The 15470-nt window shown below is 43.7% G+C and overlaps 1 protein-coding gene across 6 annotated transcripts; it reads left to right on the top strand.

The window, feature by feature from the left end:
- The first annotated feature begins 1184 nt into the window (after positions 1 to 1184).
- On the top strand, positions 1185 to 10721 carry LOC115611356 (pancreatic alpha-amylase-like). 6 transcript variants are annotated; one of them, XM_030494138.1, is made up of 12 exons: positions 2168 to 2230; positions 3943 to 3997; positions 4134 to 4349; positions 5863 to 6061; positions 6251 to 6448; positions 7808 to 8038; positions 8949 to 9082; positions 9173 to 9295; positions 9410 to 9509; positions 9722 to 9843; positions 9954 to 10079; positions 10405 to 10721. In XM_030494138.1, exons 3-12 carry the CDS (start codon positions 4330 to 4332, stop codon positions 10592 to 10594), a joined length of 1443 nt encoding a protein of 480 aa, XP_030349998.1. In that variant the 5' UTR covers positions 2168 to 2230; positions 3943 to 3997; positions 4134 to 4329; the 3' UTR covers positions 10595 to 10721. The 6 variants fall into 6 exon arrangements, with proteins under 6 accessions (XP_030349993.1, XP_030349994.1, XP_030349999.1 ...); XM_030494135.1 differs by having other exon boundaries at positions 2214 to 2230; positions 5915 to 6061; XM_030494133.1 differs by lacking the exon at positions 3943 to 3997 and having other exon boundaries at positions 1185 to 2230; positions 4213 to 4349; positions 5915 to 6061.
- Positions 10722 to 15470: the final 4749 nt, after the last annotated feature.

Here is a 15470-nt window from a genome sequence, read left to right as displayed (position 1 = left end):
AGGAGGAGTAGTGCAGTGGCATGAATTTGTGCTGTGAAATTGGGTATTGTTTTTTTCATCAATAATTAACTTTCATTGGTCATCCACATATTAAAAAATACCACTAGTGAAGCTAAAGTCTTTAAACCAGGGTAGCAGTTAAAACCATGCCGGATCAAGAGGAGTTTGCACAGGGGATTTCTTCATCATGTTGCTGTCATACATTGCTTGTCTACATGCTGCCTTCTGCACTGACTCAGGCAAGTTTGATAAAATACAAGTTTGTGACAAGATAAAGTTCAGGTTGCTGGTGATAGGGACGCTGCGAAAACAAGCTTGAAGTGATACACTACCAGGCTCTAATCACTAATAACAGCTGGCGTGAGTAAGTTACTGAGCTTGCATCCCTATGGGGAGAAGACAGGTTCAGCCCGTCGACTGATCCCAGAAGATGGAGTCTTCCCTGATTTCCCTTTCCTAATTTCACATACTTACACATTTTGATTCAGGTTAGTAACTCCCCATAACCCTCCCACCATGTACAAAATTGTCAGTTAATTTGCATGAGGTTACATCATTTCCATTGAAGGGACAACCTAGTTGTGTTTTGCCAACACATGAAGCCATAAGTTGACAATGTCAATGTGCTTCCAGGGTGTACCACGCTTCAAAGATAGTCTTTCTTGATTAGAGATTTGTTAGTCTGTTTCTTTATGTGCCTACATGAGGGCAAAGCCTCCTCTCCTGCTATCAGTTCTTTGTTCATCTTGACCTTTCAGGAAGAGCTTGGATTTGTCCAGGCTGTTCCATAGTAACACAAGCTTCAATTTTTTAAGTCTGTGCCTATGGAGCTTGAGTGACTCCAGTCATACACACTTTGTTACTGATGGGTGTAAAATTCTCTTGCTTTGCTTTCACAAATACAAATCTAGTTTCCTTGTTTGGCAGCTGCTGTGCAGTTTATCAGTACATGGTGCCTTCAAGTTACCACTCCTGCAGGGACTGTAACAGGGCCTGGCCGCAGAGCCTTCACTTCTCTCCACCCTCCACTTAGTGTCTCTCAGCATATGCCAAGATCGCAGGGTTGCCTGGGGAACTATCACCTGCTAGATTCCGTGCATCCAACTGCATCGTCCCTGGGAGTAGCAGCTGCATTTTACCTTAAGGTTTCCTTAGTGTTATAACAGAACTTTGGGATCTCCAAATTCCACATAACATGTTACATAGTTTGCATATTTGTTATCCCTCCATATCTTTGGAAATTGACAGCTAAGAGGGACCCAATTTCAAACTGAGAATCACTTTTATTGTCTAGGACTCCAACTGCTTCTGTTTTGTTCCTTAAATGTATCTCCCTACTTGATACAAGACTGAAGAGAACATATCTGCCATTGTAAATACTTTGGTCTTCTTAAGTAGCTTACATCGCTCCCGTTCCTAAGGTAGGACAAACACTTGAGTCCTGTGACTCCTCCCTGGGTCTTTTACTCCAGCCTAGCAATTGGGTTCTGGCATGAGATCCTTTTATGTTATATGCAGACAAATATTTACTCTAGTTGTCATTTTTACTGTTCTGAAAGAAATGAAACATTATTCTGATAATGACAAACATTAAAGTAGAAAATACTAGTTAATCCACTGTAGCCTTCAAAATGTGGAACCCTTCCTTGTGCTAACACATTTTTAGTCCGTATCTGAATGGAGCCACTTTACAAAACTCTGTGACTCGAGTTGTTGCACATAAAAAGGTGTCTGTAATAGAGTAAACGTGTAATACATCCTAACAACCACGTTGAGTTACAAATACAGAACCAAGCTATTAAAATATTGCATAAAAGGCTAACTAAATATTCCGTGCAGGGGAGTAGGATAACCGCGAGGTGGTGCTATACTCACAAAAATAAGTGAGCTAAGTGTATATGTGGAGAGATTTCCTTTCTCAAATCTCGAGAACAAATATATTCCAGAATGTAATCTTATCTTGAATTAACATGTTCACGTGTGATGTAAAGCTTTCAGATATTAGTTTATTTTACCGTATAACAGTTTCTCGCTGGCAAACCTGGCATGGGGCTGAGGGCCTGGAACTTGCTGCACCGGGTACCGCAGTACTTCCGCTCCCCTCCGCGCCGCTCTGCGTCAGCGGAAAGGGCTGAGCTCTCGTCGCTGCTGCCCCAGCAGCCGTCGGCTGGTGGGGGGTGGGTTGCTGCCGCTGGGGCCCGCTGGAAAGGACACAGGCAAGCCCCGACATGTACGTACCGAGTTCTGCTGCTTTCTTTCGGCATGTGTTCTCTCCCGTGTTCTTAGGATTGCAGTCAGTTGTGCTCTCTTCCATAGGGGAGTACGCGCCTCTTACTTTTTTCTTCCAAATTTCACAAGCAGTTTGAAACTAGAGCTTATAGAGTGTGGTGCGGATTTCACCATCTCCATTCTCTTATCATGGCTTGTAGTGAAGTCAGATAACCTATTTCAAAGAAATGAAAAACTACACTGGGTTTTCTCTTCAAGCACTAGGTCTTGGAGCTGGTTGGGTCAAAATACATTATTCTTACTGCTTTGTGTAGTTTACTGCACTGTGTACTTAACTGCTGTAAGTAAAAATTGCTAATCTGATAAACGGTTTCTCTCAGCAGAGAAGATCAAACTTTCTTAGCTCGTTTTCTGTTAATGTATGTTCTTCCTATCAGGGCAACGAATCATTCTTTTATGAAAATGGAAGCACAGAGAACACCTGCTTTACAGCTGAAATTTATCTGTATACTCTATGAAGGTCTACAAGGAAATAATTTCATTAAAATTGTTCTGCTCACAAGCAGAAAAACAAGCTAAATTTGTCAAATGATTCATCCTAAATAACTTTGCCTGTGAAGTGCAGTGACAGCTGGTAGCAACAGGCTCTGGGAGGCAGGTTCTACACATTACAAGACGGCATGTTTTATGCTTTAGTTTGCTCCAAAGAGTGCAGCTCCACAGACTGGGAGATGTGGATCATCCTTACCTTTAAAACTAAGTCACTTTGCAGAAATTATTTAAGTTTTTATATAAATTTCTGTTTGGGTATGTGTATCATAGTAGGTTGGAGTTTTCAGTAATGCATTCCCAAATGTGTGTTAAAACATGAAAAGGGTGCAGGTTTCTTTCATGTAGCAAACCTGAAGGCCCTTGTGTTCATGTTCATACCTTCACTGAAGTGTTTGGTGTCCCATGTGACGGCACCCAAGAGTCTCCTTATTTCCTCTTTGCCCTGTATTGTTTCTGTGTAAAGATAGCATTTTACAAAGAATAGATAACTTAGAAAAGTAACAAGTATTTTGTTATTTAAGGGAAGTAGTAGTTCAGCCTTTTGTTTGCAAAGGATCTTGGAGGACTTCTTTGTCCTACAAGACAAATTTAGCATTTCTGGGTTTGAGTAAGTATAGTCACTTCTGTATCTGAGAGATCTTCCCAGGTTAGGGCTGCTGTTTGAATGATAGTTGTCATGCACATCATGAATGTGTGCTATTACGTTTAGATGGATTAGAATTGCATATCCTTGGCTAAATCTTTTCTTTACTGCTGTGAAGAGTAACCTATGTTGATGTGCTTGATATTATTTAAATCAAGGGAAGTTCTTAAGAGCTAGATGAACGCAAAACTATGACTGGAATAGAATCACATATGTTAGACTTCCAAAACACCTGGGGCTTCATGGCAACTCATGGTAAGAAACTTGCCACTTCTCCAATATTTATTTAACTAAATTTCTGCTACTCTCTATATTTATCTGAATATGCACAAGTGGTAGTAACACAGATTTGAAAAAAAGATGCGTTTCAAGGATAAATATGAATGTAAATAGGAATGTAAAGTATTATACATTAGAATGAGAAATTAAATGTCCATTTCAGTCTATATAAGTACTCCTTTGCATTTTGGGGTTGTTTTTGGCTTTATACTAATAAAATTACAACTTTCACACGCTAGAGACAGCCTGGATTAGACAACATCTGAATTTTAACTTCAGGAGGACAAAGTTACGGTTAGTATGAGAGGTTGATATAATTTAGAATCCAGTTCACAGAGAAAATTACAATAAAGTTAAATAAATATGATGCCAAAGATGGGCATTTACTTTTAAATGTGTATTTTGTAATGTGCACTTTACTCTCTTGCAGGAACATAAATAGGCAGGAAGAAGAGCGGAACTGATCACAGAGCACAGGATGGGTATCTGTTTTCTTCTGTTAAATGTAGGGCTTTGCTGGGCACAGTACAACCCTAATACTCTCCCTGGGAGGACATCTGTTGTACATCTCTTTGAATGGCGCTGGGCCGATATTGCTCTTGAGTGTGAGCGCTATTTAGCTCCTAATGGATTTGGAGGAGTTCAGGTATGTCTGTTCCTATCAGTAGGTAATAAAATTGCTACATAGATGATAATTTGTTTTTCAGAGAAAATTTTCACCAAAGGACAGGTACTGAGAAAGAAAAATAGAAATTGATAATGGAAGTAGTAAGTGCTCACAAATACATTCTTCAGCCATCATTGTGTAAGCGTGAATTTATTTCATTGCTCCAAAGTGCATGTTTTGCACATTGTGCTATTACATTTAGATGGATTAGAATTGCATATCCTTGGCTAAATCTTTTCTTTACTGCTGTGAAGAGTAACCTATGTTTATGTGCTTGATACTATTTAGATCAAGGGAAGTTCTTAAGAGCTAGATAAACTCAAAACTGTGACTGGAAAAAAAAGAGAGCTTCCAAAGAGCCTCCTCCATACTAAAGGGCTGAAGGTTTTAAATAAATAAATATATATAAAAGGCTGCTATTTGTGTTCAAACAGGCAAGTTTCTCTCTGTAAAGCCTAGTGTCAGGATAAGCCATTAAGAGACGCTTCTTTGCAGGAACCTCATGTAAGCAGGCAGAAATGAACAGACCACAGGTTCCAGTGAAGGTGTGTCAGTGTGAGTCTGTTCTGTCTGAACAACAGACTCCCGTTCCTATGGAACCAGTAGTGTCAGATAGGTGGGGTGGTATGGCTGAGAGCAGTCACTTATTAAGCAATTCCTGTTTGTTTGCCAGATTGCTCAGGAGAATTGGCGAGAGAAGTCTTCCCGTCTCTTCTAGCTCAGGAGTTTACAGCTTGGCCCGAGCGAGAATTTTCCCATCATTTTCAAATACATTTGAAGTTTTCTTTGCAGCCACCTTTCCAGATGCACAGGCCTGATTGATCTTAAATTGATTTCTCAGACTATGGGAAACACTTGGATATCTTTTTTAATCCATGCTATGATAGGGTCTCAGAAAGTTTTTTCAGATGCAGACCTGCTGAGTGGGTCACAAAGCTGTGACAGCTAAGTAAGTTGCAGGCTAGGATTCTTTGCGAATGGTGGGATCAGGTGGTTATGCCCAGAGACTTGGAGGTGTCAGCAAAAGCTTGCTGCCTGAAAAGTATCCCAGAAAGAGTCTATAAAAGGAAGAGGTGTAGCTTGTCTGAAAACTAGGACAAGTTTCATTCAAGAATGCTTTTATCCAAAACATTACAAAAATGGGAAGTTGGATCAATTTTAAGGACAGGATGTTATATCAGTTGTTCTGAAGTCAGTTCCTTCTCCTGATTCAGGGCTGTCTCTACTGACCTAATCCTTCAGATTTCAGACCCTTCTTTTGATCTTTGAGGCCTGCATTTACAAAGATAATTAGGACACTATGTCCATGGACCTGATTTTTATATTAATTTTCTACCTGCTGAAGGTCCAGGCTGAAGTCTTTTATTTCCAGCCCACTACAGTATAAGGAGAGGATACTGAGGATCTGTGTGGGTTAAGTATTGTGAGCGTCGTTTATTAAAGGGACCTGACTTTCTGTTTTTATGTCTTTCTCTAACAATACTGGGCAAAGAAATAAACCACTATCAGTATCCTGTTATCAGAAGACACCATCTTATTCACAGATTTCACCTCCAAATGAAAATGTTATCATTACTGACCGCTGGCAACCCTGGTGGGAAAGATACCAGCCCATCAGCTACAAGCTGTGCACACGATCTGGAAATGAAACTGAATTTAGAGACATGGTGACCAGATGCAACGATGTTGGAGTACGTGCTTTGAAAACCTTCTGGTGTTGATAATGCAAGGATATAGACAAATGGTAATTTAGAAGGGAAGATGTGGTAGCACTGGAGTAGATATGTTGGGGTTTCCTTTCATAAGTCATAGATTAGTTCGGGTTGGATGGGACCAGTAAAGACCTAGTTCTCAAATTAAATGTGAATGCTATTCTCTAGGTACACATTTATGTGGATGCAGTAATCAACCATATGTGTGGAGCTAATGCTGGTGCTGGCAACCATGCTACTTGTGGAAGCTATTTCAGTGCAAAGACTGAAAATTTTCCAGCTGTGCCGTATTCTGGCTTCGACTTTAATGATGGTAAATGTAAATCTCAAAGTGGAGACATTGAGGATTATCATGATATAACTCAGGTAAACCTAGAACGGTAAATATTTTTCATGTACATTTGTTCTTGGGCTGTTCTTTCTTTGTTCCCCTTTACTGTCACACACTTTTCAAAAACTTTTTAAATTTTAAAAGCAAAACAAAACAAAATGAAAACCCGCATGGAAAATTGTCCAAATTGATAAAAGAGGTTAGCATTGCTATCAGGAACCTCGCTTCTTAAACAGATAATGCTACTTGAGCCAGTGGCTCAATTTCAGATTTAGGGAAATGTGCTTAAGTACTTAAAAAAATAGTTTAAAGCTTACAAAACATTTAGGAATTATCCTGTGTTTTTTGTGTTTAAAACAAAAGTAAGAGGAGTTACTTGCCTTTTATTGTATTTTGGGAGTTTTCTTTGGTCTCAATTTCAGAAGAGAAAGGGTAGGATTTTATAAAGATGAATAGTAATGTGAAAATCTTGAAGATTGACCTTCTGTTTACAGATTTGCTAAGAGTCTATCTGTTCTTCTACATCAGATTACAAGGTTAGGTTTAAAACTGCGACAGAATTAAAAATTATTTTATAAAGATAAATACCTACCTTTCTTGAATAATGTCTTATGCCTTTCAAATGCGTTTGGTCTTTCCTGAATCTAAATTTAGGGGGGAGGAATTTTTGAGAAATGGCAGAAGAAGAGGAAACATGAAATGTCTGTGAATGCTTGAGCCAGTTCTGAAGGAGCATCATTATAACTAATCCTGGAACACAGTGCAGCATAGGCTGATGCACCTTGCTCTGTCCAGGCAGATATGCAGAGCCATGGAAACCCATCATAAGAGCTAAGAAAAGTATTTCAGTATATTCAGTATATGTTTAAATTATTCTTTTGATTAAAATTTATGTCCCTCATTTAGTATTTGCAGGAAACAAACGCAAAAAGGGGAGAGAAAACAAAAGTAAGGCTATAATAACTCAAGATTTTTAAAAGATTTAGAAACATAACTTCTAGAAATCTTTCTTACATCAGATGAGAAATGAATGCACTTGAAATAGTAATGAATCAGTTCCATAATGCACTGGAATAAAAATAATTTATCATTTTTTTGCCCTATACTTGCTATACTTACTGTAAGTGGATTATAGACTTACTGGTTAGGCAGTTATAATTTTTCAGCATCTACAGCTGTGTAAGAGGGGTGAATGCAGGCTTCTCAATGTTCCTTCTGTGTAGATGGCTGTCCAAGGTAACTATCCAAGGCAAAGATATGCATGGTGAACAATGTCTAGTGAAGGTTGTAGTTATTTGGGATTGTAATGTACAATACAAAATACAAAAATGTATGTAGAGCACTACGTTTAGTTTATTAGGTGAAAGATATTTCATCTCAGATTTTTTATACAGGTCCGAGACTGTCGCTTGACTGGCCTTCTTGATCTGGCCCTGGAGAAGGACTATGTACGCTCAAAAGTTGCTGAGTACATGAACCATCTCATTGATATTGGCGTAGCAGGCTTCCGAATTGATGCTGCCAAGCATATGTGGCCTCAAGATGTGAAAGCAATTTTAGACAAGCTGAAAGATCTAAATACTAAATGGTTTTCTGCAGGAACTAAACCTTTCATTTACCAGGAGGTAATCTTTATTTATTTTTTGTTTAAATTGTACTTTACACACATATTTCTTGCAGGCACAGCATAGACTGAGTCCCAAACTGGAAGCAATGCTCTGTTTGAGCTGGGCCTGAGCAGCTTTCAGTCTCAAGTTTTATAGAAATCATCACTGAGATTTAATAACTGGAATTTACAAATACCTACTCAGCCCACAAACAGTAACTGACATGCAAAATGCTCCAGTTGTTTTGGATCTTCTGGAACTAGTTGACCTGGAAATTTCACTTGAGATGAAATTTACTGCATCAAAGTTAGTGTAACAGTTCTATTGGTTTAAAAAAGAGATATAACTCCCTGAATTTTAAATTCTGGTCAATAAATTGCAACAGAAGATATAAATGGTGGTTATGATCTGAAGCTTTGTTTTCCAGTGGCATAAGCACTGTTAGTTAGATTCCAAATTTGAGTTTTACATTTCAATAACGAATCCTAACAAGACCTAAGAAGCAGGTGATTGTTGGTTTCAGTCAGCAAAAGCTAACTAGACATTCTTTACTAAATCAGTATGTTGGTCTGCAATGTCTGGGGCAAATAGTGAATCATTCTTTAGCTACACAGTGAAATGGGGTTGCCCATATGGTGGAAGCAGAGGCATTGGTGACTAGACGTAATAAAAGCTGATATGGCCCAAGCATTAATTATGCTGTAGTGATCAAACAGGGTAATGAGATTTAGGATGTAGAGGGGAAAAACTTCACAGTTAGGATCAAATAAAGTGCAAAAAATAGCTTTAAATAGAATTTTGCATATAAGGCAGATAATATTCTTAGCACATGTAGCACCTCTTCCTTAAAAAATGTCTATGGCAATGTCTTTTACGTATTGGGATTTTAACGTAAAAACGAATGCTCTATCTTTCCCCTATATACCAGGTAATTGACTTGGGTGGAGAGCCGATCACAGGCAGTGACTACTTTGAGAACGGCCGAGTGACAGAATTCAAATACGGTGCCAAACTGGGGACGGTGATCCGCAAGTGGGATGGAGAAAAGATGGCTTACTTAGTGTAAGGATGAAGATGCTGCGACTTATGCATTGGGGTGCCCTGGGTTCACCGGTGGACAGGGTAGCTTCAAGTCTCTCTGTTTTTGGCTAGGAACTGGGGAGAAGGCTGGGGCTTTGTGCCTTCCGACAGAGCCCTGGTTTTTGTGGATAATCACGACAACCAGCGGGGGCACGGGGCCGGTGGAGCTTCCATTCTGACCTTCTGGGACTCCAGGTAAAGGACCGCTCTTGTCTGGGCGATGCTTCTTCCATCTGCTTGTTTGTGTCTCTGTTTTTCCGGCACGGTTTCTCGTCCCACGTCTCATGACGCTCTTTGTCCAACCAACAGGCTTTATAAGATGGCAGTTGGTTTCATGCTCGCTCATCCGTATGGGTTCACGCGTGTGATGTCGAGTTTTCGCTGGCCAAGAAATTTTGTAAACGGAGAGGTAAGCTATTCGTGCTGAAGATAGCTTCATGGTGAAGGAGGATCAGAAGAGGGCCAGGGAAGCAGTCTGGTGTGTTCAAATTAGCGAAGTGGTTTCTCTGTCTCGCGTGGGATCTAGCAGGTGGGAGTTGGACGCCCCACCTAGCTTTTCTCTACAGATAGGCTCTCTGCATTTTTCAGTAAGAAGTTTTAACCTTCTCCTTTGAATTACAGGATGTCAATGACTGGGTTGGACCACCAAGCGAGTCGGATGGCTCGACAAAGGCCGTTACAATCAACGAAGACACTACCTGTGGCAATGACTGGGTTTGTGAACATCGCTGGCGTCAAATCAGGTAGGTCGCCGTGGAGACAAAAAGAAGTAAGAGCTGATGCTTTTGCGTCATATTCCTCGTGGCTTTAGAGCTCTGGCAGCCCCAGTGACAGCAATCCCTTGCATTTTCAGGAACATGGTTGTCTTCCGTAACGTGGTGGACGGTGAGCCGTTCTCCAACTGGTGGGACAACGACAGCAACCAAGTAGCTTTTGGCCGTGGCAGTAAAGGCTTCATCGTTTTCAATAATGATGACTGGTAAGTCAGTAGGAGAGACCGTGTCCCCAGAGAGAAGCATAGCATCCCTGATCTGCAAGACTGATGGGAAGGGGAATGGCCGCTTCTCCTGATGAGAGCGCTCACTCTAGCCTGCGCTAGAGGTCCTCGGCTCGCATGCCAGGTCTAGAGAGCCAAAATGGGAGCGTAGGGAGCAAAGCTGGGACAGGGTCAGAAAGCTCACGCTCTACATTGCCACATGTTCAAACTGAGGGCGTAGCATCAGGTTCAAAAAGCCTCTATACCCGGTTTGAATTTACCTGCTTGGGAAGCATTGGACAAAGAGGGTCCGCTTCTTTTCACGTAGGGATATGAACGTCGATTTGCAAACTGGGCTGCCTGCTGGTACCTACTGTGATGTTATTTCTGGAGATAAGGAGGACAACCGATGCACTGGAAGCCAGGTGTATGTTTCTGAGGATGGACTGGCTAATTTCCAGATTAGTAGCCAGGCTGAAGATCCATTCATGGCAATTCACGTTAATGCCAAGTTGTAGCTCGGGAGAAACGTCCTTCTCCGTTTGGTCTCTGCGTTACCGTTTCCCCCGCAACTGGTGACTCCCTGGTGTTTGAGCAGGAGTGATTCTCTGTATCTAGTGAATAATAAATGGCAAGCAAATTGAAGAGTCATGTTTTTTCCCTTAATGAACTGGACCGTTAACTTTATCGCGTCGCAACTGGTGGCAGTGCAGTGCTGTGTTTTAAGGCAATGCAGCACTCTGCTTTCCACATCAGAGAAAGGGGGGAGAACGTAAAATAGAAGAAATAAAATGGACCCAAACCAACACCTGGGCGAGTTAGAAATGCGGTACTTCCGAGGCCGCTACATACACGCACATCTGCATCCCGGATGAGCCACGCTGTGGGCAGTCAGCTGCGAGTAGTGCCTACGCACCCAAGAGAGTTGATCTGTCTCTGGCGTCAAAGCAGAGCCCGGGCTCTGGGTCGGCAGAGGAAGCTGGGCTGTGCCAATTCAGTTATTCCAGCCCGTGTGTCCTGGGTTCAGCTATAGCAGTCATTTTTCTCCTGCTTAGTAGCTAGTGCAGTGCTGTGTTTTTTAACTTTCAGCCTGGGAACAACGCTGATAACACTGATGTTTTTAGTTGTTGCTAAGTAATGTTTATTCCAACCAAGGACTTTCTCAGTCTCATGCTTTGCCAGGGAGGAAGGGAAGCCGGGAGGAAGCAGAGACAGGACACCTGACCCAAACTAGCCAAAGGGGTATTCCATACCACAGGACGTCATGCCCAGTATATAAACCGGGGGGAGTTACCCGGAAGGCCCAGATCACTGCTCGGGTCGGGCTGGGTATCGGTCGGCGGGTGGTGAGCAATTGTATCCTCTCCCCTTGTTATTTCACTAATTGTTATTATCACTGGTGGTAGCAGTAGTGGTTTTGTATTATACCTTAGTTGCGGGACTGCTCTTATCTCAACCCGTGGGAGTTACATTCTTCCGATTCTCCTCCCCATCCCTCCGGGAGCGGGGGGAGGAAGGGGGGGAGTGAGCGAGCGGCTGTGTGGTTCTCAGTTACCGGCTGGGCTCAAACCACGACACCGTGACATCAGTCAAGCCAGCGGGCTGTGCCTGGTTCACAGTCAGCTTGTGCCAGATGTACAAATCAAAAGCACAGACCTTATATTGTTAGCCCCAGTGTCTTGCTGGGAACGAACGTTCACCGTAGCCGTTCCAAAGGTGCCTGAGAAGGGCGCTGTTTACTCAAGCGTCGGTTAGAGCTCTTGACAGTGGCTGCAACGCAGCACATGCTTGTCTCTGTGGAGGGTTTGGCTTGCCTATCCAGTAACGTCTCGAAGAAATACGCAGATGGAGCACAGGCGTGGCGGCTTTCCCAACTTCATTGTCAGCCATGAGGAAACGCCGAGGTCAGTGTGAGAGTGCAGCCCTTGCTTTAAGTCAGAATGTCTGCTTGGCCACAATACTCGTTGCGACGCAGTCCGGAGGGGCCAATGGCAGAGGAACGCCTGGATGTCTTCTTTTGAGGTCAAGGTGTATTCTTAAGGGTACACCTGCCTTTTGCGGTGGGAGAGGGAGAGCGCGCGGCTGCTGGAGGGTGGATATCGGCTCTCAGTGCGGCCAAGGGCTCCGAGTGTCTGGCAAAGGCAGCGATGGTGTGGGAGGAAGGGGCCAGGTAGAGCGTCCCTGGCCCAGAGGTTAGACCTTCCGCCTGTGTCCCTTGCTCGCTGTGGCCAGCACCGCCTTGCTGAGGGCAGGGGGCCTGCTGGCAAAACACAGCTCCTGGGGCTGCTCGCTGGAGCGGTGTCAAAGACTGGGAGAGCCACGTGGCAGGATGCTAATTGCTATTTGCAAACCTGTCGCTTGCCACCAGGGTCAGGGCAGGAAGCCCTCCTGCTCCTTGGAAACAGACGGGCTCCTCTCCTTGTTGAGCAAACTGGGCTGGCAAAGGGATGGGTTCACATCTACCTTGTGCTACAACATCCCTGAAGCCAATTTTTAGGAAAGGCGGTCTAAAAGCGTGACGTCTCATGTAGCGGCGTGACAGTGGCGGTATCTTGGCAGCTGAAAACTGGCCATCGAGGTGATGGCTTTGTCTCCCCTGTGGCATGACCTTTCAGGTCCTTCAGCTAGGACAGCTTTATCTTTTCTTGTAATAGCTGTGTCTGTGCTGCTCTGAGACCACGGTTTGCCACCCTTCCTGGGATTGCCAGTGGACTTGCTGTGGCAGATAGCACTGAAATCTGAGCACTGTTTCTTTCCTGAGAGGAGGGCACTTTCAGCCTCGGAGCCTGTTAAGATACTCACCTGCCTGGTGAGCAGCAGTCAATGTAGACATGTTCTCTCTTGCGAAGATGATAAGTCAAGTGTAAGATCTCTCTCTGAGCAGTTTTCAGACTGCCATCTCCCTTAGTCTTGTACGGTTTCCTTTTGCATAATCTGTCTGGGAATGCTTGGATGCTGCGGTTGAGACACGGGCACACTTAACTGCCTTTGCATACCCTTCAAGCCATTGTTATGATAGAACACAGCAATATTGACTATTCGCTTGGTCAAGCTGAACAGCAGCGAGGTGGACGATGCCATTGGGATGGTCTGACTGGGTCAGAGTCGAATGCTCTCAGACCAGCTACTTTCAGATATTCCACATGTGCAGGGTTTAACGTTTAATATCAAATTTGCTTATTTGAAGATAACTGATGCTGGATGCTTTGTCTGACTCAGCCGCGTGATACAAAATATACTGAAGTCGTAATACAAACGTAAGCGACACCTCGCGGAACGGAACAATTGCAATATACAGTTCAATCGCGGTATCGATGTGATCTCCGTTAATGGTGTCTATAATACACTCACAGTCAGGATGCTGGGCATCCCCCGTCCCTGGAAAGGAATACGTGGGTTGAAACCAGCTAAAGCCCCTTGCTGTCTTTGAAATCTCTTTTGTTAGCTCTTTAGTTTTTAGAATCTCTGTTGTGCTGAGCCATGTGTACACTCCTCCCCATGCCGGTCTGGCTGAACCAGGAAGATATTGACACTGTTTGAATTATTTCAGGGATAAAGTGTTACCCTACCAGCTGATGCACTCCAATGAAGCAGCTGTTTACCTAAAATAAAGGCCACCCTCCAGCCCTCTTTGTGCTGAGATCAGGTCAGCATCCTTTGCGACACCTGTGGACAATCAACACCTGCATCTTTCCCTGAGCTTCCTGGGCAAGTCGCTCTTTCCTGTCTCCTCTGAGCTTTTTTCTTGTGGCAGGGTTTACTGCTCAGTCGCATGCTGGTAGGTCTTGCGTACCCATTGATGCTGCAGCACTGCACTGGGAAGACGCTGCCGTCGTAGCACGGTATCGACGGACAGAGCCACATAGGGACATAGAAGAGCAGGCCTGCCAAAAAGCAGTTTTAATCAAGTTGGGTTTGCTAATGAGAGGGTCTCATCTTGAAGCCTGGAACCCGCATCCTCCAGAGATCCCCCACCACCAGGTTTCCAACACTACGGGGGATCAAATGGATTAAAACACAAGCTTTTCAGACGGGGGTGGCAGAGGGTTGGGTCCCCATCTGCGTTGTGTTGGAACACCCCTGAAATCAATTTCCACTCTTTGCATCAGGCTATCAAGGACAGGTCCTTCCTCTCTGTGGCTGACAGCAGCGTGTTTCAGCGGAAACTGTATGTCCCTGGAAACGCAATGTTAGGCAGCCGTATGCCATCACATCAATGGAGGCACACAGGGACTGGCGATGTAGAAATTAACCTGGGGCACGTTTTTGGTTGCGCTTGGTAGTATTGAGGAATGGGGGAAGGGGTCTGTGCTCACTTAATTGGTAATCACGAGGTGTGTAATCATCTCACAGGTTCCTTGCTGTCAGCGAGTAGGCAAGGTCGTTTGCAGTAATTTACTATTTCCTAGTTGTAATGGAAAAAGAGACCTTTCATAAGGCCCGTGACATGAAAACGAACAGGTGGCCTTTTGTCCTTGAAGACCGATTCTGGCAAGGAGAAGAAGGCATGTGACATGTTCGGTGGTGTGGCTAGTTTCAGAAAGAACATGCCTGTGGCCGTTCAGGTACAAAGTGCAGTGAGGTTTCTTTTATCTTGGAGTAGATGTGCCGTTTGGCAGACTCTGGTTTCCTCACAGATGTTCATCAAATGTCAGGGACTGTCTGTTCTCCATATTCTCTGAGAGTGTTGTTTTCTCACTGCCGTGACAGTGTCTAAGAGCGTATATTGAGGGAGCGTTGCCGCGACCTCGATCTTGTAGGTAAGTCGGTTCCAAACGAAGACCTGAAATGATGTCATGAGCAAAAGTCAGAGGGGTTTTTGAAGGAGGAAAAGGTAGGGAAAAGCCAGAAGCGACTTGGGCAACAGCTCTGGCTTTCAAATGCAGTTTTCTGCCAGGCAGCTAAGACTCATCAGCAGTAATCACTTTACATCTGACTTTGATTTTCTTTTCTTGACTCAGGTGAACCACTGGTCACTGAAAGTGAGATGCAACCTTATGCAGAGTCTCTGTTGGAGAGGGAGCCACGCACAGCTCTGATCACTTTTAATCAGGTAGAACAACATTTGCTCTGTACAACCGAGGGAAGAAAACCAACAAGAGGTCCCTAGCAGGGACTGGGCAATGACGCCAGAAAACCTTCAAGCACAAAATGGAGTCAGTTTCTGGTTACCAGTGTGGCTCAACTGGTGCAGCCCGCCCTCCCCCCCCCAGCCCCGGCGTGTTGTGTGATACCTCTGTTAGTGACTTGAGAAGTAGCCTGGTTTGAGCTCAGACTAATCCTGAGCACTGGATGTCTCTGAATGCTGGCAAAGTCAAAGTCATTCATTCTCCTAGCACTGTTAGAGTTCCAGGTGTATTTTTATCACCCTCTCTTTCCTGTTACCTTCCAGAG

This window comes from Strigops habroptila, chromosome 8 (assembly GCF_004027225.2).
Source record: "Strigops habroptila isolate Jane chromosome 8, bStrHab1.2.pri, whole genome shotgun sequence".
In the NCBI taxonomy this organism is placed as follows: Eukaryota; Metazoa; Chordata; class Aves; order Psittaciformes; family Psittacidae; genus Strigops; species Strigops habroptila.
Note: the sequence above shows the minus strand (reverse complement) of the source record. Positions and strands in the feature narration are given on the sequence as shown.